The sequence below is a fragment of the Pundamilia nyererei genome, unplaced genomic scaffold (genome assembly GCF_000239375.1).
Source record: "Pundamilia nyererei isolate P.nyererei 1_Seehausen unplaced genomic scaffold, PunNye1.0 scaffold00019, whole genome shotgun sequence".
NCBI classification, from domain to species: Eukaryota; Metazoa; Chordata; class Actinopteri; order Cichliformes; family Cichlidae; genus Pundamilia; species Pundamilia nyererei.
The window spans coordinates 560,254-586,659 of record NW_005187420.1 but is presented as its reverse complement, the minus strand read 5'-3'; the positions used below and the strand labels follow the sequence as shown (position 1 = coordinate 586,659).

Sequence of the window (26,406 nt, the reverse complement as noted above, 5' to 3'; positions counted from 1 at the left end):
ATAGGTGTCGTAATCTCGAAGCCTCTACAGCTGGACCTTGGGCTGTCGAGAAGGGGCTGAATGGACAGTTTAAGGATTAACATTCATGCTTTGTGTGATCGCTGTGCACATGCAGATGGCTCATTCAAGTGAGCCAGATGTTTTAATGAATGTTAATGAAAAATAAAAGGTAAGGGGAAAACAACCATTAGAATGCATTTGACACTTACAACACCACACTGGAAATGAAAAGCATTCAATAAATAAATAAACATCATGCCCCAATTCATCACTTGGTTAATGGTCGATGAAAAAAAAAAAGTTGAAACAAATATCTATGGAAATGAGTGTTTGTCTATCTTCCCTTTTCAGTGATTAGGAATTAATTTGAATAATTAACGATGATCAACAGAGATGACGGTGTTGCTTGTAGCAGGATGACGGAAGAGTGTGTGTGTGTGTGTGTGTGTGTGTGGAGGAGGAAAAGTAACTTGTTTGTGTAGCTCTTTTTCCTTATTGATTTGTTTGTTTGCATTTCGGATGGTAGGTCTACCTTGTTATTGCACATCAGAGCTCAGAGCTAAAATTAGAGAGAAGTAATTTAAAATCCTATTTCTCTATATAATATCTGCCTATTCATTAAAACTGCAATGACTTGGTGATGCTGATGAAATGCTGGTTTTACACACTTCATCTTTGAGGCCATCTAAGGGTGTCCCATGTAAGAGAGAGTATATACATGTAACACAAGAGCTGTGTTGTTGTGTTACTTTTTTAAAAACAATTTCAAATAGATTTTCTGTAATTATTCTTTCAAATAATATCACAAGTGTGTCCTTGGTGTAATCATCTATAGCTCTATTCATATCATTCTACTTCACTGATTTAAAAAAAAAGAAAAAAAAAGATTCTCGAATGTTTTCAAGCTTATTTTGTTGACGTGACAATACATGCGGTTCACTAAATGTACAAACATGTAGAAGTTTGGTTTTACCCAAGATACTTCCTCAATAATTTTATACATAGCATGTTTGTAACCAGTGTGTAACAAAAATAATAGACGATGGCCAAATCAGAAGACTTCAGGAATGTCAGGAGCCAAGAGGACGCCACAATGAAAACACAACCATATAAACGATGAAGCAATGCTTAAGTTGTATTAGAAATTTTTGTGCACTGTATTACAACTAACAACAATAACCAAAATAGTGTGCGGACACAGAGACCCCCAACAAATAAAGAAAAGAAAGTTAGACCCGGATCTTTTAAATTGTCAGTGTGATCCAGTTCAGGCCTGTTAGGTGATCTGGGCAGTTTATTGGTGTGAGCTCAATCCGATGATCGATGTATGATTTGCACAGTTTGTCCTACCACAATTCAGGCAACCAGACTGCAAGATTCAGTTCCATATGGGCTGTGGCTTGCCATCCATTGTAATGGAAGATCATTCTTCTTCTATGGATTTTCCAGAAGGTCTGTAATTCGAAGCTCTCTGTAGAGTCTCAGCTCCTTGATCTCCAAATCAAAAAACCTGACCTAAGAGTGAGGTCAGAGTTACTCCAAATGAACATTGTACATACTTAACTAACAATTATCCATAAACATTTCTGTTTTTTTATTATTTCTGAAAATAATAATAACATATTTGAAAAAGACTTCCTTTAATAAATTACTCGAACAACAAGGGCATTGTTTTTTTTTCAGTACAGTCTTACTGAAGAGGTGTCCAACTATTGTCCTTCATTTTCTCTTTTTGTTTAAATCGTCTGTGTCGTGTGTGACCTCCAAAAGCACAACTGACCCTGAAATTTCTCTGAGGAAAAATCTATCTGTAGAATAAAATGCAGACACAGACAACATTCTAACCCCTCCCATGTTTCCCATCATAGCCAAGCATATTATCATTGTCTGAGGCAGCTCAGGACCAAGGCAGGGTGTCATGCCAAAGCCTGGCTTTTATGAGGGGTTTTATATTCATTTGATGATCCTGCGGGCCTCTGTTTCCTGAGTGGATTATCCGTATATGCCGGTGCTGAGCCCTTTTTATATTCAGTGCTGCGGCAGAGTCAATAAGGTCCATTCTGCATACAATATTCAAGATTATACAAGACAGACAGCATAATTCACACTCAATCAGAATACAAATGACTTCAGACGGTGGAACAACACATTCAAAAACAAACTCAGCTGATTCTCAGTGCTGCGACTGGCTCAGTCGTGGGCACCTTACTACATTCACTCAGACTGTGCTTTTCTGAGACTAAGCCTGCAGGGAAATCTTTAACCCTGCTGGGTATGGGGTTCATGTTTGGTAAGGTCATGGTCTAAAATAATGCATGTTATAAACTGGGGAATAATGTGAGCATGAAGGTGACTGCATGCCTTTTTTTCCTTGCGCTTCCTTACGTTTACTCACATGAGCATCATTACAATTATGTGCAGAGTATATCAGTCAAATTTATAATTGGGTGAATGTGTTATGAACTGTTTCCACCTCCAGCAACCATAAGAATTGCTCTGCATGGGATGGATCGTGAGATGAGAGAGGATTATCAGGTGGTCATTCAAGCTAAAGACATGGGAGGTCACATGGGTGGTTTGTCTGGAACTACTACTGTCAGCATCACACTACAAGACATCAATGACAATCCACCAAAGTTCTCTAAAAGTAAGTAACTTCATAACCTTACCCATCCCAAATTGAATAAAGAGGGAAAAGAAATTACTGCTGCTCTAAATGAGCATTTCTCTGATTGGTAATAATTAGGAAAAATAAATGTTATTTTGTAAATGTCATCATACATGCTCCTCAGAAACTAATTCCTCTAACTGTGAAATGTCTAATGATGATGCAGTAGTGTAATATGCTTCGGTAATTGTGCTTAATTTGATCAACGTTTCTAGAAACCAAAAAGCTGTGTCTGTTCATCCTCAGGTTTGTATGAGTTTGTGATCCCTGAAGACCTACCATTAGGGAAAGAGGGTGGCAAGGTGAAAGCAAATGACCGCGACATCGGTGAGAATGCCAAGTCGACGTACAGCATCATCGAAGGAGACGACCAAGGCGTGTTTGAGATTATTACGAACGCAACGACACAGGAAGGGATTCTACAGCTCAGAAAAGTAAGACCTAGATGATGTCAGGATAAGAGCTGATTGGCTTTTTTTCTGTCTCTTTCTTTTCTGTTTCTATAATCAATTTAAGTAAATCAGTTATTTTACTTCCCATACATATAAGTCAATACAGTATAAAGATTGATGTTTAAATCCCCTTCTCAGTAGGTCTCGTTCTTCTGTACTTCTTCTAGCGATTTTTTTTCATATGCTTTTAGAGAAGGCAGTACTCAACAGTACACCATGAAATATTAAACACTGAAAGCCTTCCCCCTGAGTAGCTTGGAGGCTAAAGGAGCATTTTTTTTAATACATTTCTAAAACCTACTTTTCTTTTATTCAGAAAAATCTATGAAAGAAGATAAATAGTAGGAATAAGTTTAAAGGTAATTTTTAACAATATTCTTTTTGCCAGAAGTAATGCAGACTGTGTGTGAATTGACATTAAGTTGGGGAATACGTTGGACTAAGAGTTGAGAGAAGACACTTTTATTTTGCATTACAGTCCATTCAGTTGTATTTCTCTTAGCTCAAGGTAAACTGGTACATATTGTAAATTTGTTCTCCCCACATTCAAAGTTTGCTCAAATTCAGTTTTGCTGGCATCATCACCATAAGAGCAGATGGACTGAACACAAAACTGCAGTGCGAAAGTTTGGCCCTAAAGTAACTTTAGTAAAACAGTTGCTTGTTAATCGCCTTGTTCAAAGGTACAGTTGCAATATTTTAGAGAAGAAAAGGCAATGCTCATTGTTCATCAAGATGTTTTCAGATGTATGGTTTTGAGAAAAATCAAAGAATATTATTTCTGTCACAAAATGTAACCTTTCACCTCGAGGCAGTACATCAGGCCAACAGTACAGCATATAAGACTCATCCCGTGCTGCTAGTAGAACAAGTATCCAAGAATCCCAGCAATTTTCATACATTATTATACATTATTATACATTTTTAGCCACGGAATATCAATATTTCCTCCAGGTTCAGAGCTTGAGAAGTTTAGATGTCATCACTTGCCAGTAAACACTTAGAGCACCCCCTCCCATACCGTGCTTAATACCAAAGTATAATAAATTCAAATTTGAAAAGTACAATGCATTTTAATAACCTGCAGGAAAATCTGGATGCACCTGTATCACAAGGACATCTGTAGAAAATCAAACTGAGATTTCAACAATATCAAACATACCACTGCACATGCTATTTATAAATCTATTATATATGTATGTATTCTATATATTCAAAGTCCACAGAAGCTCAGCTTGGTAGAAGATATTTACATAGACTGAATCATACACATGATTGATGGAGGAGGTTTTTAAGTCTTAAGTCATGGTTGGTTCAGTGTCTGCTGAGGACTACGTATCATTCAAATGCACAATGCTTTTGCATTGTGATGTAAAATGACATTACCCCAAGGACATGTGGTGTGACTTTGTCAAAGTGTGAACAATGAACTGTGTGGGGGTGGAATGTATAAGAGCTAAGGCAATCTGCTGGGACTACAATTCATTGCCACTAAAGAAAACATCAGCGCTGCAGAACAAACTTGACACAAAGTCATAAAATCTCTAACTGTTGACAAAGCAAATGTCAAATGTGTTAGTCTTTTAGGCAACCTCCACTTCCATGTCCCACAGAGACACTCAGTCATCCCATGTCTACTCAGTTTTCTCTCTGTGGCCCTGAGTTTGCTGCCTACATAACTGAAGCAAGATAGATGATAATGCACTGGGAAAGTAGCAAGACATTTGCACACTCACTGTTTTCTCATCCCTCCAGATGACAGTGTCTCAAGTTGAAAGGAATTTACGAAGCAGTTGTTTCACTTTTCTTCTTCTATTCTGTACCTTCACCACTTATCCACCATCCAGTGTGACAGATTAAACCTTTAACATAACGTTTTTTCCCAAACACGCCTAGTCTCTGTCAACAAGGGAACACGTCTATGAACTCCCATCTAATGCAGAATTAAAATTATTAAAGATACTTTGCGGCAAGGTTAAATCATATTGATCTGAGGCTGGAGAGGCACAAACCAGGGGAGAGATTCTTTTCTGTTTGAGTTTTAAGCTTTTTATCTACTAGCCCCCAGGCCTGTCGAGAGATGTTAGTGGGATGCTGAGCTTTCACCCCTGCAGCCAGTGCTGAACTTTGAAGTCTCTAAATGGCCTGTGTGTACATACTGATTTGATGCTAACGCTTGAGTGAGAAAGAAGAATGACACGGTGGGGTGGGACACGACAGCAAAGATAGTGTTAACACTGAAAAAACAGGAACGGTTCTTCTTTTGCTGTTTGTGCCTTTTCTTCATCTGTTTTAAATACTTGCAGATGTTCAATTAAGCTATGTTGTTTGGTGGGAACATTGGAGAATATAGCATGACTATGCAAAGTTTGCTGCGTAATGTCTCGTAGTTCTACTCATTTGATTTTGCACTCATGAATCTCTCAACACTAGCTCCATAACAGTGCCGCCATGCATGCTAATAAAAATCAAAGTGGCTCTCCCTGGACTATTCAGTGAAAGCACTCTGTTTGTTTATTGAATTAATAATTTGAACTGGTCATAATATGACTTGTATTCTGTTTTCATGCTATTAAATAGTTTTAAAATAGAAGTTTGAATAGATGCTTTATTTGATTTTGCAATTTGTATCAAAAAATAATTAAAATTACTTAGTAACAAGGGTAATTAAAGAAGCTGTTTACAACTATGTTTTCCTTAAAGTGGATTTGGTATAATTAAATATGCCTCAAAGCCTCTCTCTTCCCCTTTGCTGTTAGGACACTGGAAACAAATGTAATGAGTTCTTTCTACATAATATCACATGGGAGTTATACTGAAATATGTTAACAAGAGAAAAGCAAACCCATGTGAGTAGTAGTGAGTAACTATATTGTAAAGAAAGAAAATTGCTGTACTTATACCAAGTTCACTTTAATCTCAGACTGCAGCCTTATTTTTCGTTTCCTAGCAAAATTAAAAGTAGAATGAGAGGCAGACACATAAACTGTCAGGCCCTTATACTGTGGAACCAGCTTCCAGTTTGGATTCAGGAGGCAGACACCCTCTGTATTATTAAGATTAGGCTGAAAACTGGTAACCCTGAACTCTCCCTTAGTTATGCTAATTATGCTTATGTCCCAGAATGCGCTGGATGTTTCCTTTTCACACATTTTTTCTTTCTTTTTCTTTTTTTTAAACATTAGCAATTGCTAAACTCTCTCTCCTAAATTTGCCTCTTGTCCTGTCTCTCTCTCTGCCACCTCCTCTTTCCCCTCACCCCCAATTGTTTACAATAATGTGGCAGATAACTGCCTCTCCTTGTGCCTGTTTCTGCTGGACATTTCGTCTTTTTAAAAGGGAGTTTTTCCTTCCCACTATCACTAAGTCCTTGCTCATAGAGAGTTTTTTTGGGATCTCTTTGTAAGCTTGTTGGATCATAAGCTTGTAATATTAAGTGCCACTGGTGCTATATAAATAAGAAGCAGCTCAGAAAAGTACTTTTAAGCCTGCAATAATCACCATCTTTATAATATGGAATTGGTTTCTCAAAGTTAGACTCATATCATTTTTTTAACCTCAACAAAATTCTAAAATTATATTAACTAAACACCTGCTAAAGCATAGAATAGCCATTTGCTGAAACATAATTTAATTACATATATCTGTGTTAAATTTAAAAAAGCAAAATGAAACCACAGCTTTAATGGGCCAAAATGTTTGCTGAGATGATAATGATATACAGATGAAATGCCATTCCAAAAATAATTCATATTAAAATTTAGGTCTTCCCCATTTCTCCATTTCCATAGAATCGTTTCAAGTGTCCAGCCAAACATTATACAAGCTCTTACTCTCCACTACCTCTGAATTAAAGCGTAATCCATTGGCTCAAGATCCAGCCACACTCTGTACTTTCTCAGCACAGAAGGCAGGATCAGTGAGAGAGAAAAAGAAGGGATGGCAGAAGAGGGTGGGTGTCAAGTGAGGAGGAGGGTGAGGAGGAAAAGAAGAGGAGGTTAATAATGAGTGTTCCAAAGAGCTCCTCCGACCGTGGAGAGGCCTCAGAGCCTTTGGTCTACTAGTGGCCTGATGACAGAAATGTAGAAGTGTGGAAGTCAGAGCCTCAGGTCACTTCCAGCGTCCCTCCGGCTCTTGCTGGTGTCTCAAAGCTGGGCCCCAAGACACTCCTCCACCCACCTGCACATTCTGGCCCCTGATCTCTCAGCACTGGCCCTCTAGGAGCTCAGGGGCAATTCCTCTTTTGCACTCCTACCTTCTCTAACTGAATACATTTCTCGTTTTGTTCATCTCTCTCTTCCAAGTCCTTCTCTCTCCCCCAAGCCAGCTCTTGTCCCCTCAAGCGGCAAGGCCCAGTTTTGATTTCCCTATAAATCCTGGTTATGGAGCGTGGAAGTGACTTGATCCCATTATTCTAGTAGTATGAGAGCGACCAGAGGTGATTCAGAATGAAATTGTGACAGTCTGGGGTGCCCTCAGAGATGCCAAGAGAGTAAAATTGTTACTATCCTCTTTCTTTGAAATATTAATGATGGGCCATCAATTGAGAAAAAAAAAAGATTAAATAGATATTCGAGTCACACAATGAGATGTTCCTGTACAAAGTGTTTTTATTTCCCTTTGTAAAATTACTCCTTTCATTGGTAGTCTTCTATAAACACCTGTCTCATTTACGTTCTGTGAGCTGGTTGTGATAGCAGTATGAAAGTGCCAATAATCTACTCTAACTGGAAGCTTTAGCAATGAGATTTCTGTTCTTTCATGTTGATAATGGTTGAAAAATATTTTCAGGTTATATAACTCTGAAAATTGCACAGTGACTAATTGATGTGTTGTGATGTTGAAATTAATTCTGGCCAAATAAAATGGCTTGCTAGAATATACAAATAGCTTAGACATTATCATAGGCAGTCACAATCTCATCAAAAATAATGTCTGTGTGCAATATGAATATGCTTAGAGCCGGTTAAAGCAAGTGTCGTTTAGAGTACGGTAAGTTTTTACACGCTGAGACTTTGAGCGTGATTTGCTGGTCTCGGCACCGATGCTGCCAGGGGTTTGGGGACACGTAAAAAAGAAATATATTGGTTCTCGCCACTTTAATGCTAGATAAATAGTTTTTTGTTTTTTGATATTGTGTGTGATTGATGAGATATGTGCGAGCCATGTTATTTACATTTTAACAATTTAATGATAACATTATTAGATTTTTGATTGATTGATTGGTACCTTACACCAAATACATTATTATTAATTATAATAATATTATTAATTTTAACAGATTTTTTAAAATAATGTATTATTATAAAATTATTTAATTATTTAAAATTTTACATTTAGGAACATTAATAATAATGTTGTAGCCACAGCTGTCCTGGGACAGACTGACAGAGCGAGGCTGCCATATCGCGCTATCGGTCCCTCTGGCCATCACCAGTAGGCGGTAGGTGAAGCGTCTTGCCCAAGGAACCGGCAACCTTCCGGTTACATGACGAACTGCCAACTCTTTGAGCCACCATCACCCCATTAGAGAAATATACCTAATTATCAAACATAAAAAGTTGTAGTAAACACTTTTAGACTCTTTTTATGTTTTTATAACCTGGCAGAGTTCGAGGTAATATTAATTGGATTGTATATAGTTAATTAGATTAAAAGGGTAAATGTAGGTTCCCTATACTCCAGCTCCAAAAACACAGGCTCTTACATGTCACCTAATAAAACCCACCATTGTCTTTCATTGGACCCTTACTGCATAGTGAACATCCATACCTTTCAAACACCAGCTGCAATTAAAAATTTTTTTCAAAAGCTTAAAACATTATCTGAATACATAATATAACACCACATGTCTTCATCATATGTCAAGGGTGTTCAGTTTTGCGTTGAATGACAATCAGTATTAAAGTTATCAATGCCGAGGATATACAATCCTTAAACACTTGCACTCCACTCTACTTTTTACCCCTGGACTGTACATTACATTTTGGTGCAGGGTTAGTTAATTAAAATAAAACTTCTCTTTCATCTTCTCATTACAGCCTTTAGACTATGAGAGCAAGAGAAACTACACACTCAAAGTTGAAGCTACCAACATCCGCTCAGAACCCAGGAGTAATGGGCCCTTTAAGGACACAGCTACAGTGAAAATTGTGGTTGAAGACTCAGATGAGCCTCCTGTTTTCTCCAAACCTATGTACTTATTAGAAGTGGACGAGAACGCGCCCATCAACAAGATCATAGGCACAGTCACTGCCAGGGACCCGGATGCTACTGGGAGCCCTATCAGGTAAGATGCAGTTAACATTAAGCCTGTGACAGAATTTCCACCTTTGCCTCAAAACTATTTGCTGTTAACTGACCACAGCAGAATGGTAGCAAAATCTGCACACACACACACAAAAAGTACGTTGACTTCAAACAGTGGAGAGAAGGTTAACAAAATGAACCTTTTCAGGCTATAATGACTTGTTTTAATAAAATGGTTGACAGTGAGCCATGCAATTAAACCGCCTCATGTCTTTGACCTTTGGAGAATGTGGTAGTGTCTTCTGCAGTGAGGAAGGGACTCAATGATTGTTCTCATTTCCACAAATGTACAGAAAAAAAGTAGATTATGAGTTGAAGGCCGCACAACTTTATCTTTCATTGTATGACCAGGCCTGCTGTACTCTCTTCTAGTGTGACTTAGTCTTGGAAATACCACAAGGGCACCTTGAGGATAGGTTATACAGGCAATTTCTCTCCCTCCATCTTGGCATTTCATTAATTCTCCAGTGACTTGCTGACCGCATTCCCGGGACAACACTCAACAGGTTGTGTGTAATTGCATGGTAGAGAGCAGGCTGGGTTTCGTAGATTGGCTGAGGTTATAGAGCAGTGGCCGTTCGTTCAATTTTTTTTTCTTTTCTGGTGTCATCCTCATGTTTAGTGATGAGATTGCTAGGAGGAATTGAACCCCACAGATGCATGTTGCTTCCCTGGTAAATAGAGAAGGATATTTCATATATAATGACATCCTTGGCCTTAAAACTCAGTTTTACGTCACGGTGCTCTTATGTTTTTTAGTGAAAGTCTGTGTTGGGGAGAGTGACAAGGTAGTCTATAAATTAGTGAAATTATATTCTAAGTGTGTGAAAGTCCACTTCATAATTAAATACAATAATCTCATAATTGCATTTTACTCTGAAGTGGGTGTAGCTTTAATAGCTAGTTGTGTTCACATACTTTTGCTATTTGCTCTCTTCAGTGGATCATTATTGAAAGAAAAAGTAATTAAATAACGAATGAGTGTGGCTGCAGATGGCAGAACCCTGCTGACATGATCTCTTTGGCCATTTGTTGCAATGGAACTGTCCACATATCAACACATTCTTGGCACAGTCTTGGCACATTTTAACTATTTTGAACATGAGACAGTGAAAATTGAGTAATTGACTAGATCATTTCTATATTTGCAATTTATATTTTATTTCTCTTTCTTTATTAGTTGAACTTATTGCAGAAAAAATCTCTAAGCTCTTAATCACTAATTTAATATTTTGCAGTGAAACGGTTGCATTGCTTCAAGATTATTTTTTTTAATAAAGCTAATTTTAATCTAAAATAGAAAGCAGAAGAAATGGTGACCAGGTCATAGAATGCAGTAAAAAAAAACTTTATGTGCCATTCTTCATGGGAAACAAAATACAAACAAACACCAGGTTGCATTTTGCCAGAACAATTTGCTTTAAACTAGCACATTAAGGTGATCTGTCTAGTGAGATGGAGCAAATTATTGTCATGGGGTCTCAGTATGTTGCACCACTCTTACTAAAGACCACTGGATTTCACTTCCAGCTCTGGAGTTTGGTGTTAGCATGTATTGTGAGTCTGAGCATTTTTCTGAGAAAATAATTCAGTGAGTTTTTAGTCCTTGTAAATATATTGGCTGACAGAAGGTTATAACTTCATGCCTCATAAGAGATCCCAAGTCTTTTCTACAGTACAGAAAATCTAAACAAAGACTTATCATACAACAAGTCAAACATTGAGGCGTCATTTGGTCTCAAGAATATCATAGAAATCATAAAAATGTTAGAGGTGTCTTTCTCAAATTATTTACTTTGTCCAATAAAACCAAATGAAAGCTCAGTGACTCACAATGATAGAAAACTGAACCAAAGTAGAACATTTACACACCACAGAAGCCATGTTTTGAAACTGGAATGATTGATAAACATTAAATGTGCAGTATGCAATTTCTTCACAGTATCCAATTTCTTCTGCTGGGGTCCTCTCAATCAAAATAATAAAATAGATAATTTAATGATGTTTTCAAGTAGTGTGAGAATATTGCCAATTAAAATCTGTCATACCTCAGGCAGAAACCATGTTCATGAACAGGGTGATATATTGGTTTAACACACATTGTGTTTGGTGACACATACACCCACACATTTTTAGCTGGGGCAGCTGAGTGGTCAAAGCAATAAAAAAATAACTAAAAATGAAAATTGAATGAACTAAATCTTAATGAACATGTTGAACATTGTTGTACAACCAGAAAGTGACAACCATTGTTTCCATGAAAGTCAAAAGTTATATATACAGCATGTTTTAAACAACCTCTCTTGACCAAAGTGCTGTACAAGTTATACAAAATATACACTAAATAGAAACAGTCACTAAATACAAAACAAATATATGCTAAGTAAATATTCATAAATGTGGCTTCAGCCCAACTGTAAGTAGACTGCAATCAAACACACTATTCTTATTGGTGAAAATGTAATTTTTTTCTTCTTGAAAATTCAAAAAGTTCAGGATAATCTAAATTCCAAAGTCACCCTGATTATTTCAAAGTCTAAGCTCATCTTCTCAAAGAAATGGCATTGACACAGAAACCCTCTCTACTTGCAAGATTAGGTTTAAAACGTTTCTTTTTGACAAAGCATATAGTTAGGTCTGGATCACGTGATTCCAAATCTTCCCTTAGTAATGCTGCAATAGGCATAACATGCTGGGGGCCTCCTATGATGCATGGAGTGTTTCTGCTTCAGTCACATTTTTTCACTCATTACGCCCAGTTAATCATTAGTTCTGTCCTGTCTTTTGGCCTGTCTTCTTCCTCTCACCCCAACCACTCGCGACAGATAGCCGCCCCTCCCTGAGTCTGGTTCTGCCAGAAGCTTTTTCCTGTCAAAACAGAGTTTTTCCTTCCCACTGTTGCCAAGTTCTTGCTCATAGGGGCTCATCTTCTTGTTGGTGTTTTCTCTGTATTATTATAGGGTGTTTATCTTACGATATAAAGTGGCTTGAGGCAACAGTTGTTTTGATTTGGGGCTATCCATCCATTCATATCCGCTTATCAGGCTTGTCACAACTTGTCAGGATGGTGGGTGTGCTGGAGACTGTCCCAGCTGTCTTAGGGCAAGAGGCTGGACAGGTTGCCAGTCTAACACATAGGGACAGACAACCATCCACACTCATATTCACACCTATGGACAATTTAGACTTACCTATTAACCTATCCCCACTAACTGCATGTCTTTAGAATGTGGGAGGAAGCCATAGTACCTGGAAAGAACCCACACAAACACAGGGAGAACATGCAAAATCCACACAGAAAGACCCCAGCCTGATGGTGGAACTGAATTCAGGACCTTCTTGCTGTGAGGCAACAGTGCTGACCACTGTGTTACTGTGCCACTGTGATTTGGGGCAATATAAATAAAACTGAAGTGAATTGAACTGAATCCACAGCAGTCAACTCTGATAACAAATGAGGCTTTATGCCATCCATTGACGATGGCCTATTCAAGTAGATTTTGGTGCTTTCTTTATAACATGAGAAACTGAGAGGTCATCCTTCCATCTTACAGTGAGGTCCAGCTGGCGAGATGTTTTTAGTAAACATGTCCTGACTGCCACACTTCTGGAAAGAGAGGCTTTCTTCTAAGACTGACTTGAACGCCTCAGTCAAAGGTTTGGTGCAGCGTAGAGGAAAAATACTTGGCTGTTGTTCTTGCCTTTGCAGTCTTGTTTACTTTCCTTTGAAACGTAATATTTTCGATTGGCAGGGCTTAATGTTTATTACCTTTGACCCTGTGGAAGTCTGTATATTTGGGGATTACTGCAAGGACCTTATTGTGACCCCACCTGTAACAGCCGTCTCCCAGAGCTTTGAGGCAGCCAGTTAATATATGATTAAAACACTGGTTTAAAATATACACTTTATTAATCTGTGTTTTCCTTTGTTCTTATCTCTTTGTTTTTCTCTTCTTAGTCTCTTAATTTCTTCGGTTTTCTAAAAGAACAGGTTCCTACAAAAGAAAGCTGTCGTTAGTAAAGTCGGATCTATATCTTTGGAGTGGCAGCAGTAATAGCAGCTTTAGTTAGACGCTCTCCCGCCATCATCTGAACAAGCTCCTGATTCGACCCCTCTGATTAGAATCACTTTCTGTCTTAATCCCCCCCTGCCAGACCAGACCAAACCAGTTTGAGTCAAAACCACTCGAGGCGAGTGCTCTGGTGGGCTGCCATGTCCTCTGCACTCAGGAGACAAACTACCCCTTAGCTGTACTTAATGCATCCAACCAATAACATTTCAGGTGCACTCCATGAAATACTTCCTTAGTACAGCTTTTCTCTGGAGCCTGTGCTCTGTCGTTTTCTACCTGACTGATCACAAATAAAAAGCAATGTGACATCTGGCAGTCACTAAGGTTGTCTGACACAAACTGTTTGATTTCATATAATATGTGTAGTTTATATCGGAAATATTGATACAGTGACAAGCATTGGCAAAAGATTTTAAACATGTTTGATTTTCATCTTTTTGTTCATTCTTGTTTTGTTTTTTTTACTTTTACTTTCACTTTGAAGTAATTTACAGGAGCATAATGAAATTCTAAAGAATGTTTGTTTATGCCGGCTCAATATGTTACGGCACAGCTGACAGCTGGCATACTATGTATGGTAATACAAGTAGTCAAGCAAAGGAGATGGTTTTGAAACAAATGGAAGTGTAATGTCACTAAAGAAAACACCTTCTACTTCACAGGGATATTTTCCTATATTTTTAATATTTTGTTATTTATACTATATATTATTTCTAACTCTCAAGCAAATCACCATCTCCATTAAAAGAACTTGGAAATGAAACTAAATAAGATGTTGTGTTCAAACATAAATGGTCAGCATTTAAGAGTCGGGGAAACTAATTTTACCCCTGTGATCCTCCCAGGGGAATAACTGACGTAATAGCAAGCAGGATTATCAGGGGCATTTTGTTTGCTGCCAACAAAAATATATATATATATATATATATTCTCAATCTTTTCACCTTATAGTCTTCCAACTTGTACAGGCGCTCAGTCACTCACATTCACACTGTAATGGAGATAAAACCCCAGCCAGTCAGGGGTGTGAAAAAACACAAATGGACATAGAAACCTTTCCATGGCTGCTTAGCCTGCCTATAATAGATAACCACAGGTAGACATACATATCTGCAGCACATGTGTAGCATGCTTATATGATATATCGGACGCTTCCATAATGATACATCAAACAATTAGCGGTAACAGTTAAGTGGGAGGCATCACTATCATGCCTAGTTTGGCCACAGTAAACCATTCATGTATGTCTTTCATTTTGAAATAAGAGTAATAAGAATTCTTCCATAACGACTAAATAACTTTTTTGAACTTTTAACTCTAACCGATTTGAACTAATGAAAACTTTACAAATGTTTCATTTATTATTATCATAACATTTTCTCTTGGTTTTTCATTGTATTTGAATATTTTAATTCATCGTACTTTATAAAACTCCCTCCAACATTGCCAAAGCCATATGTAAAATTGTTTAATTTAAATTTTTTAGGAAATGCTTCTGTTTTATGTGTACATTTTTTTCCACACACATATAAAATTGGTTATAGAGAAACTGAATTAGAGCCTAATTTTGGGAAAGGAAAAAAACATAATATACTCATTTTATAATAGAATCATTAGTGTCATCTTAATGATTCATTTTGTACTTTATGAGTAGGCCCACTGCACAGCAATGTGAACAAAAGCAAACTTAACTTTTTTGTTCCTTTAACACATAAAGAATTTTTTTTAATAATATATAATATGTAATTAGGTTTTGTTCCTAGTCTATGTTATTGACTGAAGAAAATTTTGTGACAGAAAGGAGACATCACTGTGCATAGTAAGCATGACCAATGATAGCTAGCATGGCAAAAACTGGCCATCCTCATAAACTGCAACAGAGAAGTCCCATCCTGGCCACACTGTTTGATAGATGACACTCTGTGAAAAATGCAGTACATCAAAGTTCTAATTACAAAAAAACAAACAAAAACAGTCTAATTATAGCTTGTAGCTATTTTGCTATTTGAGCTTATGTTCCACTAATGTATGATGATGATGTTTATAATGATTCTGAATATTTTTGGATGTCAGCTGCAGCACTTATAAAATATTTGGCACAAACAACCTCAACATGATGGATAACTGTTTGACTTAGGCCCGTCCAGAGCCTTGGAAAAAAAAAATCTTCTGAAACATAAAGCAAAGCTGAAATGATGTGATAGAAATACACGGACGCGTGAATACATTTGCACCTGTTCTCACATCACACTCGGGAAAGCTGCGAACGTATAATGTTGGAGATCATTTTTTTTATTTGCTTTTAATTCTTTTCACATCACATTGTCAGTTTGAGTGACAGGTGGCAGAACATTTCAGGGTCTGTCTCCTCTCTTCCACGTGAGGCTGTCAGACTTTGACTGGGATCCACTCAGTCTGCAGGAGAGAGGCTGCTCCCAGGTGGGTTGCTGCTGTCTGCCTGTCTTGAAAGTGCTTTGCGTCTGCAGGCCAAGAGAGAAAGAGAAGGAGTGGTGGGGTGTTGGTAGTGGGGGGTGGGGTCCTTATGGACCTCTTCCAGCCTGGCGTCTAGAGGATTTTACACCATTTCATCTCAAAAATGGAAATGTCACGGCTCGGTACATCTCCCCAACAATTGGAATCTGGGCCAGTGGTTTATTTATTTCATTCCCTACCATTCTTGTATAAGCAGCAACCTTCTTCATATAAATAGTTATTGTGACTTTGTCTTTGCCATTTTCTGGTGCTCTTTTTCTGTTTTTTCTTTCCTTTCCTCTGCATTCCTTTCCATTCTGTCTTTTCATTCATTCTCTCACATAAATACTATAGACTCCCTGCCAACAGGTCTACAGTGATAGGGATGAGCAGTTCCAGTGTGAGACAGAATGAGACCCAGGGTGAGGAAGGAGGAGAGACAGGGTGAGCAGTGTGCCTGATGGCCGGGATGTCTGTGTGGGGAAGGGGGTTTGCTCAGAATTGGATAGGGGGATTGGATTAGTAAGAGCTTGTGACCCAGCTGGATAGAAAAGGAAGAAAAAAAAATACTTTTGCAATATTGTGGGTGGGTAGGTGGGGTACTGTGAGGAAACAGAGAGAAAGTAACAGGGACAATGTGTCCTGGAGGTATGGAAACCCTTGTGCTGTGCAGTACATGTAATTAGTTCACGTGAATCACTGCAGCCTTGTGTTTTGGGTGAGTAGGATGTTTATGACAGTCACACATAATGGCAAATGAAATGTGTGAAACCAAAGATGACCCATAATGACAGATTCTTTTTTAGTCAGTTTTGTGTGGGCTTGTCCCAAGAATTGGCGCTGTGCGTGCTGCAACATGAAAGAGCGATTTCACAGCTTCAAGTGGCATCAGAAAATTCTCTTTTATGTGCATTCCAGTGCTTCTGCTTTTTTTTTTTTTTTTGGGGTGGGGAGTTTTATGTGTTGCACTATTTTTTTTTTAAACTGGAAGACTATACAAGTCTCAGTCAGTGTGTCACGGGCAGGGTCATAGATTAATTTCAATCTGAAAAAGGACAGCTTGACAAAAATACGTAAATAAAAAATGAATAAAGCATCTCCTTCTACTAGTTTAAAAAGAAAAAAAAATTGCTGAAATCGGACAAGGGTTCTTAATAGGCAGGTCACTGTTTAACTCCTGTAATATTCATTACCTCCCCACCCCCATGCCCCTCTGTTGTTGGTGTTGTATGTGACACAATGCTGTCCTAACTCATTAATGCAAAGCCTTTGGGAGCCATTGAGTGTTGACAGATCCCAAACAGGGTTAACAGCACCACATCTCTTACCCTGACATAACATGTACTAATGGTCTTTTTTGCAGGAAGGAGGCATCGCCTAGATGGGGGGGAGGGCTTCTAGGCTGTAATGCCCCCTGCTGTTCATGGGGAGGCAATAATTATCCCTCAGATGATAATTATTGATTTCCAATTGTTTTTAAATGAATATTGATCTACAGGATTCTCCTGTTAGGCACAACACCCCAAGGATTAGAAAAGATGCTTCAGTGGTGCTGCCGCAACAGTGTTTTGGCTCAAATTTCTGGTGTTTGTTTATCTTGGTAGGTACTTCATTGATCGACACACAGATCTGGAGAGGCAGTTCAACATCAATGTGGACAATGGCAGGATCACGCTGGCCAAACCATTGGACAGAGAGACAGACATGTGGCACAATATTACAGTAACAGCCACAGAAGTCAGTAAGTAACATTTGCTGGCTCTGTTCTCCCCTGCTGTGCACACTGTCCGTAATGATTTACCCCCAAAGCTTTAGAAAATAAAGCTTTGGTTTTTTTTGTTTTTTAATGGGTAACAGCAGAAACACATGTATGCTATCTTACTCCTTTGAACAACTTTATGGGTGTTCTCAGTCAAAGGAATCACTGACCTGCTTCACAAAGTTCTCCATTCAACAGTATAGAGCTGCTTTCTAAACCAGCACTTTTAATCGCTCCAAGAGTATGGCACAAACAATTAGCATTTGAATCCACAGAGGCATTAAATACGTTAATTTGCTGAGTTTTGATTGAATTAAACAGCTCAGTAGTCAATTTGTGAAAGTGCAAGAACATTAAGACGTATCAAATAAACAGTTTTAAAGACATGCTCCAGAGTGGATTGCTCCAACGCCAGCATCCATTACAGATTAGAGAACATCTGCGAACCGCAAAACTCACTGACTATGTAGAAAATCTTGCCGGCAGAGCTACAAACAGCTCCAACCATATGTAAGGCTTTATTTGCATACAGATTGTTTCAGGGGGGCTGTATGTTGTGATAAAGCTTAATGTACCCCTTTAAGCTATTGGAATAGAAATTTACACAGCTTGTAACTTTTTTCTGTCCGATTCGTCTCTTCTATCTCTTCCTCCTCTCTATGTCTCATCATCTATCTGTCGCTTTCTTTCTTTAATCAAAGAAAACACATATTAATTGTCAGAAAATAGAAAGAAAAAAAAGTCCGTACACTGTCGCAATGTTTTGGCCATGCGGTAAAGACAAATCCCACCGTCGCAGCAGCCTATTGGAGAAACTGAATGTGTCTCATTTGATAAGCTGGTTCCCTTGTCATGTCGTGCACCCTTACATTGAAAGCACATTTTCATGCCTCTTGGCAAAGTAACTGTGGCTTGAGATAGTGGCATCTCTGAGAACACCTAATAGGAATTTGCCAAAATAAATACAGCAGTTTTGCTATTCTTCACGGATGGGGAGGAGAAGCCGGTGTCTTCTCTGGCGTGAAAAGCAATAGATGTGTTCCCAGTTCTATCCCGATGCCATTTGCCACCCAAACTGAGGAACGTTCTGCTGCCTCGCACCAGTTGACATCTGACTAATCAGATTCTATTCCCTGTCTGCTACTAGGGGGAAATCGCTTGCGAGGGGAGGGCACACTGTCTCCCCTCCCTCTGCTCTAATCCATCTATCACTGTCTATCAGACTGTCAATTTCCACTCACCTCACTGCTTACCTCTTTTTCAATTCATCTCCTGGAAAGGCTGAAGGCCCTGAGTTTCTACTGCGTCTACTGCTTCATTTTAAGGTTTTACTGAAATTATGAAAGAGAAAAAAACCTAATGCTTTTATGCAAATAATTTGGTATTCCATGCTCAGAAATGTATATTAATGTAATCCTCTGTGACAGTGGTTTAATTTCTTCATAGAAATGTGACAGTGTAACTTTTAAAGACAACAGCTGTTGGAATGGCGGGACTTATCCTAGAACATAAGCAGTGAAAGGCAGTCAGGCACTTTTCACGGCACTCAGGATTTCTGCTGCTGCAGCTTCACTCTGTCTGGTATGGCCCGATGTTTATAGCAGATAAAATCTGAGAACTCTGGGAAAATGCGATCACATATGCTGACTTTATGATGTGGTACCTGGTATACAGCATAAAGTATGTTGTATATAAGCATGTCCTCAGTGTAGCTAATCTGTAAAAATGAAAGGAAATTACAAAAACACACGCACGGTTCAAGAAAAATGTAGTGTACGTCTAAAATAACATTGCAAAGCATTCTCTTAAATTGATAATTTTCCAAATCAATAAAAATAATTTAAACAAAAATCACTATTGTCACTGGCCATGGTGACACAACCCTCTTGGGTCCACATTAATAGATAATTGCTTTTAAAGTTGGCATTTGCACCACTGATTAATAAATACACCATTCACAGAGACTCTCGAAAGCGACTGTCAATTACCAGTGATGAATAATTCCAATCAAAATCTAATCTAATTAAACTGCCTTTTATTGTCTTTTTAGACTTCAGTTACCAATGACTCATTAATATGCATGTTTTAACCCTCATGTTTTAAACATTACAGTGTACAGGGGATTTTCAAAAGCACTTTGAATAGGATTTTTTTTCCATTTCTGTTGCCTAGAATCCTGTTTTGCATCGTTGATACTGGCTGAAATTTAGATTGATGTGGCTTATCATCTGTCCTCCCATCAGCCCAGGAAATGAAGGGAGAATAAAGATGGAAAATAAAGGAAATTAAAACTAGGTCACAGAATTTACCTGGGATTTCAAGTATAACATTTTTTCCATCACTGGCTCTTCTTATTTATTAATCTCCACTTTTCCTCTACATCTTTTGATTCCTTATGATTCTATCTATCTATCTATCTATCTATCTATCTATCTATCTATCTATCTATCTATCTATCGATCTATCGATCTATCGATCTATCTATCTATCTATCTAATCAGGAAATCACAGTCAGATATCAAGGGCAGTTGTGGCCATCAGAGTAATGGACATTAACGACAATGCACCCGAATTTGCCACCGAATACGAGGCCTTTTTATGTGAAAATGGAAAGCCTGGACAGGTAAGGAAAGAAGACGTTCATTCATCAAAGCAGTTATCTATCAATTTCTTACTCTCTGTCCTTTTCTTTCTCTTTCTCCTCCTTTGTAATGATTGGCCACAGTGAATTATAGGCTATTTATTTCAGTGGGAAACTACAGAGGTGGGAGTACGGTCTTTTTTCTCCACAAAAGTCCTCCTTCCACACAGTGTGCGCTGAGCAAAGGGGAAATGAGAGCAGTCAGGATTGATCAGAGTGGATCATAATTCAAGACTGTCTTTCATGTCCTCCTCCAGATGGCACAATGCTTCCCCCAGCCAAAAATCGTGGACAAGTACTTAGCATTCTCCTTTTCATCAATCGACCTCATTCACGGGACCTGTGTATATACCATAGGGAGTTTTATTGAAAGGAGGAGAGAGAAAAAAAAGTAAACAGAGAAAAGATGAAACTGTCCTGCCGGGCCTGAATTCTAATTTCCAATAAATCATAAAGACATACAGTGTGATAAGACCTATGATGACAGATTAACAGATAGAGCCAGGAGCCTGAAAGTGTGCCAGACTAGACAGGACCTCATTGATAATAATCTCAAACTCCAGGAATGAATAGGGCACATATTTCATCAGGTATGATCCAGCCACTATTACACTGAGGCAATCTGCGGTGGCAAAAACAGAGTAATGAATAGGCTGCCTCCTCTAATGGCTTTGAGCCCTCCTCTGTAAATCTGCTTTTCTATCTGTTTTCAACACAGGTGATCCAGACTGTCAGTGCGGTGGACAAAGATGACCCAATCCAGGGCCATTACTTTGACTATCGTTTAGTCCCTGAGATGCTAAACAACCCCAATTTTACCATCAAAAACAACCAAGGTGAGAAGCAGGTGACATCAGAGAAAAATAAGTCTTTTGTGGCAGAATGACTGAAGTTTCTGCAAATTTTTTCAATGGCTTTCCAGTCTAATCTCCAACCCGCGGCACGTTAGCCATACTGGAGATGAAATCTGGTGGATCAGTGTAGCTCACAATTAGCAGATGTGAAATTGTCTGGACACCAGCTTCTTTTTACTCCCCAGCGCGTTTTGAGGGAAACTAAATGAATGGGATCCAAATGGCTTTTCCTGGTATTCTTTCAGCTAAATGTAGGGTGACTTCCTAGGAGCTGTTGCAGTGTGGCAGATGGTACTAAATTTATTTGCTAAATACTCTGAATGGTTTATTTGCCATTTTCTCATGTTTTTTATTCCATTCCTCTTCTCTTGCCTTTCCTTCATTACCGACTCTGAACCGACTGTGTTCACCATGAGTTGTGTAATAGTTTCAGCTTGGGGCAGAAAGATCTTCATATGGTACTACCCTTCTGTTCCGATGTGGAAGCTGTAGGCAAAGTTACTGCTACCTCTCTTTGATGCAAGATGAGTTTGTATGAATCAGGTCAAGTGGGCTACCATTTTTTTTATTATAATATTTTTAACAAACCTTGCGCTTCTGAACAGCACTGGCAGGATATGTGCATAACATCCCAACGTGTTATGAATAAAAGGCTGCATCAGCACAGACTTGCTTCAGATTATTTAGTCTTAACTCTGGATCAACTTCAAAGTTTATAAAACATGCATGCTCCTGAATCCTGTCCTTTTGTGCAGAGGAGATTTATTAGTTTCTTAAGATGATGTAACAGATAAAACCTCCACTAGAAATGATTCACCTCTAAAAGCACAGCTCTGTGTTTGACCAGTGAACAAAAAGCCTCCTCTCTTCCTCAAATGCCTGAAACAAAAGTAAATATGTGTTGTGGTTTGGTTCCATATATTACATACCACACCACAGCAGCCACTTGTCTATGGTAATGTTAATTCTAAACAGAAAAAAGCACCATTGCACCATATTCCTCTGCACTTGAGTGACTATTTCTATCTGAGGCGGCAGCTGTGGGAGACACTTCAGTGAAGAGCGCCGGGCTCCTGTGAGCCTCTGTGTGCTGCTTTTGTTTGTGATGATGAGTCTAATTGTAGGGAATGCACAGTGAAGAGGTTAGGGGTAGCCTGCCATGGGGAAAATGGCGAAGGTTCTGACCAGCTATATAGAAGATACTGAGCGTCCTCACAACTGAGTATTCAGTAGGCGGGATGCAACAGAGCAGGGCTTCCCATCCTTGGTAGCTGAGACAACATACTCACCATGATGCAAAAAATGTAATTCTGCTGATAGACATTATTTTCACACTAACATTTGTATGAGGAAATAACACAATGTTCCTTTTACAAATGCAATGTTCAACACATTAGGAATAAAATGTACTGTTGCTAAATTCATTATGCTCAAGGGTTTTACCGCTACAGTTTCTGGTGGCTAATGTCAAATAGTCTTTGACAGGTACTACTTTATCGTCATTAATAGAACAGAATCATCTCCTTTCAATTCTACATCACCTTTTAGCATTATCTTTATACTTGCGACTATTCAGAGTGATCCTTGTTTATTAAAAAAATTAAAGGGTCCATCAAAAATTTAATTCCTACTTGGCAACACTTTTTTTCCTGGGTGCCTCCAATATTTGAGGTTCATCTCTAGGTGCCCTCCTATTTCCATGACCATCAAGATATATTATGAATAAATGTCATACATACATGCACCGTACATGTGTTTATCTGCTTTTGATTGCCAGAGTGCCTGCTGCACACACTCTACATATGCAATCCACACGGTATATCCAAATTTAAACTGCAACCTTGTAATCCAGGACCTAATACAGTTAGACAGACAGTTAGATGCTGAATAATTTTCTCTAAAATTGCTCCTTCACTTTACCTCTACTTTTTTTTAGCATCATTGTGAGCGGGACAAGTAGCACTGTCCAGTAACTGCAACAGTCCATATCGCAGTTACTGGTTATGATACATTGCTGATAAATCGTCTCTTAAAAATTTAAATATAAACAGACTTTTCAAATAAGAGTGTAACTATTCAGACTGCCCAAAGTTTTGTCATTATGCCCCCTCTTTCCTCCTACAACACCAAAGAATTGTGTCTTTCACCCCGACTTGCTGAACCAGCTACAAGACAAAGGTTAGCAAAGGAAAAATGCTTGCTAATGTAATTTTGCAGGCTAATTAGCCAATTAGCTGTACACCGAACAGCCTCAAACTTTACCTGCAAGTGTCAGTCAGTTTAAATATTAATTGTTGTAGTCCTTATTCTTCATCACCACTGCTGAATGAGCCTTTACTGCATGTTAACACAAAATTGTCTCCGGCTCTATAAACAACATTTACTGCTGCATGTTAATTTTGTTAATGTTGTGATGCTGAAAGATTGTCAGTGAAACATGTAGTCTTACACTCAGATTTAAGGAAAGGCTTTTTTAGGGACTAATTATTAGTGTCTGTGATTATACAGCATACAATGACATGCCAATAATGAGGACACAATACAACTGTGACACAAACTGACACCCTAACCATTTTGTATATTTATTTCTAGGCAAATTTGGTCCTACCAATATGACCTCTTTCACTTCTTAGATCCTTTCATGTTAGGTTATAAAACATTTAATTTATGTAGGTTGTGAAACTTCAGAGGCATCGGGAATTTGAAAGTGTTTAGACTGTTGGTGTCACTTTTGCTGTCACTGCTGTCATTTGTAGCCTCCCACATAATACGTTATTTATAGCAAATCTTAATTTAAATAAGGCTTTGCTTTTGTCATAGTGACAATTAATATTTCAATGTACACAGTGTTCATCAGAACGCTAACAGTCAGTAGATGAAACACTGTTCAAGTGGCCTAATATATAAAAGGTAATAAAAACAGCATTGTTGTAAACCTAGTGAGTTCAGTCTGTTTGAAGGTTATGTGCACAGCTGTCTTTCTCTTTGAGTAGAAACTCCGTATGTCGATTGGCAATTCTATTTTTTACCATCAATAGTTGCTAGGAAAATGCAAATCATCTGCATATCAGAACATGCCCCAATGGTTTACTTCACTATAGTTTATACTTCTTACTATGCAGTGCTCAATGATCTAAATAAAAAGGGACATGTCGGTGCTCACAAAGCAGAGTGTATCACTTTGTGGCAGCACTCATAAGAAAATTAATCTGAGCATATGTTCACATCAATTACAGATTGTGCAAAGCAAATAATTCTATCATGAAGTCTTCCATCTTATGATTAAGTTTGCTCTGTCAACACGAATGTTTCAACTTGGCCCTTCTCTCTGTATCACCCTCAAGCTGCGAGGCAAAGGTTAGACTATCAGAAATCTTGTATGTTTTCCATAAGATCAGCAGGAGTAGGTTCTTATGGGACTGCAAGTGTTTGATAATGTGAGGAGGCTAAGGAGTGCCAGCTAATGAGCAGACAGCTTCACAGAAGTGCCATCAAAGAGCAGCTGGCACCTTTCTGGGTCGACATGTGCCATCTTCTTAGCCAGTGTCGCCTGCCGTGGTCCCTTCATTTCCTTCACTTTCAAAGAGGGACGGCGAATTCAGATTCACCTTTCTTCAGAATCCTCAAATTGGACTGTAGAGAAACGAAGGAAGGTGGTTGGAATCTATCTACAGCATTGGAATGTGAGAATGCTAAAAAGCCTAATGGCGATTGATGTGGAATTAGTTTACCCTCATGCTGCACTGATCTTCACACAATTTAATAATAGAACTTCAGTCTGTCACCACCATGAATAATAATGGGTTTTTCTCACGCCCTTGCAAAAATTCATCTCTGGCTTTACATCTCTCTGACAGACAATTCAATCAGTGTCCTAGCCAAGCATGATACCTTCCGACGACAGAAACAGGAGATGTACTTCCTGCCAATCATTGTGACGGACAATGGGAATCCGCCGATGAGCAGCACCAACACCTTGACGATCAGAGTCTGTGGGTGCAGTAAGGATGGCATTGTCCAGTCTTGCAACGTGGAGGCGTATGTCTTACCCATTGGACTTAGTATGGGGGCTTTAATTGCCATCCTTGCCTGCATTATACTACTGCTAGGTGAGGTATCCGTTCTGTTGTGCATCATTCCATTGAAGTGGTTTTAATGGATGTTGTAGACATCATAGATTTTTTTCCTCCATAAAAGATGTACTTGTACTAACACAAAAATCCACTTGACCAATCCTAACCTAGTTTCCCGTGTATTTTTCTACCTATTTTTCAATCTTTCTTTCTGACAGTAATAGTAGTACTATTCGTGACCTTGAGGAGACACAAGAATGAGCCTCTGATTATCAAGGATGACGAAGATGTGAGGGAGAATATTATCCGTTATGATGATGAAGGAGGAGGTGAGGAGGACACCGAAGCATTTGACATTGCCACGCTGCAGAACCCAGATGGCATCAATGGGTACCTGCCACGCAAGGATATCAAGCCTGACCTGCAGTTTATGCCACGGGCAGGTCAACATTCGGGTCCAAATGGTGTGGATGTAGATGAATTCATCAACGTACGGCTCCACGAGGCAGACAATGATCCAACAGCACCACCTTACGACTCCATCCAGATCTATGGATACGAGGGCCGGGGATCCATTGCTGGCTCCCTCAGCTCACTGGAGACAGCGTCATCAGACTCTGACCAGAACTATGACTATCTCAGAGAATGGGGTCCACGCTTCAGAAGACTTGGGGAGCTCTACTCTGTGGGTGAGAGTGACCGTGAGACCTGACCTTTGATTTCTTAAAAACAAACAAACAAAAAAAAAGACTTAAGATTTTTTTTTCTGTCCACATACTTGTGTATTGAACGCTAGGGGGTTTGTTGGCTTTTAGAAACTGGTGTTTAAAAAGAAAAAAAAAACAGTTAATAACAAGGGAGGCCACCTTTTTGTAATCTTTTTAGAGTGAGGTATAGCAGTTGTCATCTACTATGTCAAGCGCATTATAATTGTTCAGCCAAACAATGTCTTTATTAGGAGATCTATGATTCTTGTGGAGTGTAACTTAGATTCCGTTGTGGAGTGTCTAGCAGTATTTTGGGTGTTAGTCATTTACTGTGACTACCAGTAGCAGAAAAACCCTGGCATTGCTGGTAGTTGCTCAGTGAACAGATATTTGTGGGT

General features: G+C 38.7%; 1 protein-coding gene across 2 annotated transcripts in view; it reads left to right on the top strand.

Annotated features, from left to right (window-relative positions):
* The window catches only part of cdh8 (cadherin 8), a 90,942-nt gene extending 64,793 nt beyond the window's left edge, over positions 1-26,149 (top strand). Inside the window, exons 5-12 of one of the 2 annotated variants that reach the window (XM_005726313.1) lie at positions 2,480-2,647; positions 2,915-3,102; positions 9,162-9,409; positions 17,579-17,715; positions 20,235-20,356; positions 21,093-21,210; positions 25,086-25,337; positions 25,526-26,149. In XM_005726313.1, the coding sequence (XP_005726370.1) occupies positions 2,480-2,647; positions 2,915-3,102; positions 9,162-9,409; positions 17,579-17,715; positions 20,235-20,356; positions 21,093-21,210; positions 25,086-25,337; positions 25,526-26,013 (1,721 nt within the window). In that variant the 3' untranslated portion in view covers positions 26,014-26,149. Of the gene's footprint in view, positions 1-2,479; positions 2,648-2,914; positions 3,103-9,161; positions 9,410-17,578; positions 17,716-20,234; positions 20,357-21,092; positions 21,211-25,085; positions 25,338-25,519 lie in introns of both variants that reach the window. The other variant, XM_005726312.1, reaches the window with a different exon arrangement.
* The last annotated feature ends 257 nt before the right edge of the window (positions 26,150-26,406 follow it).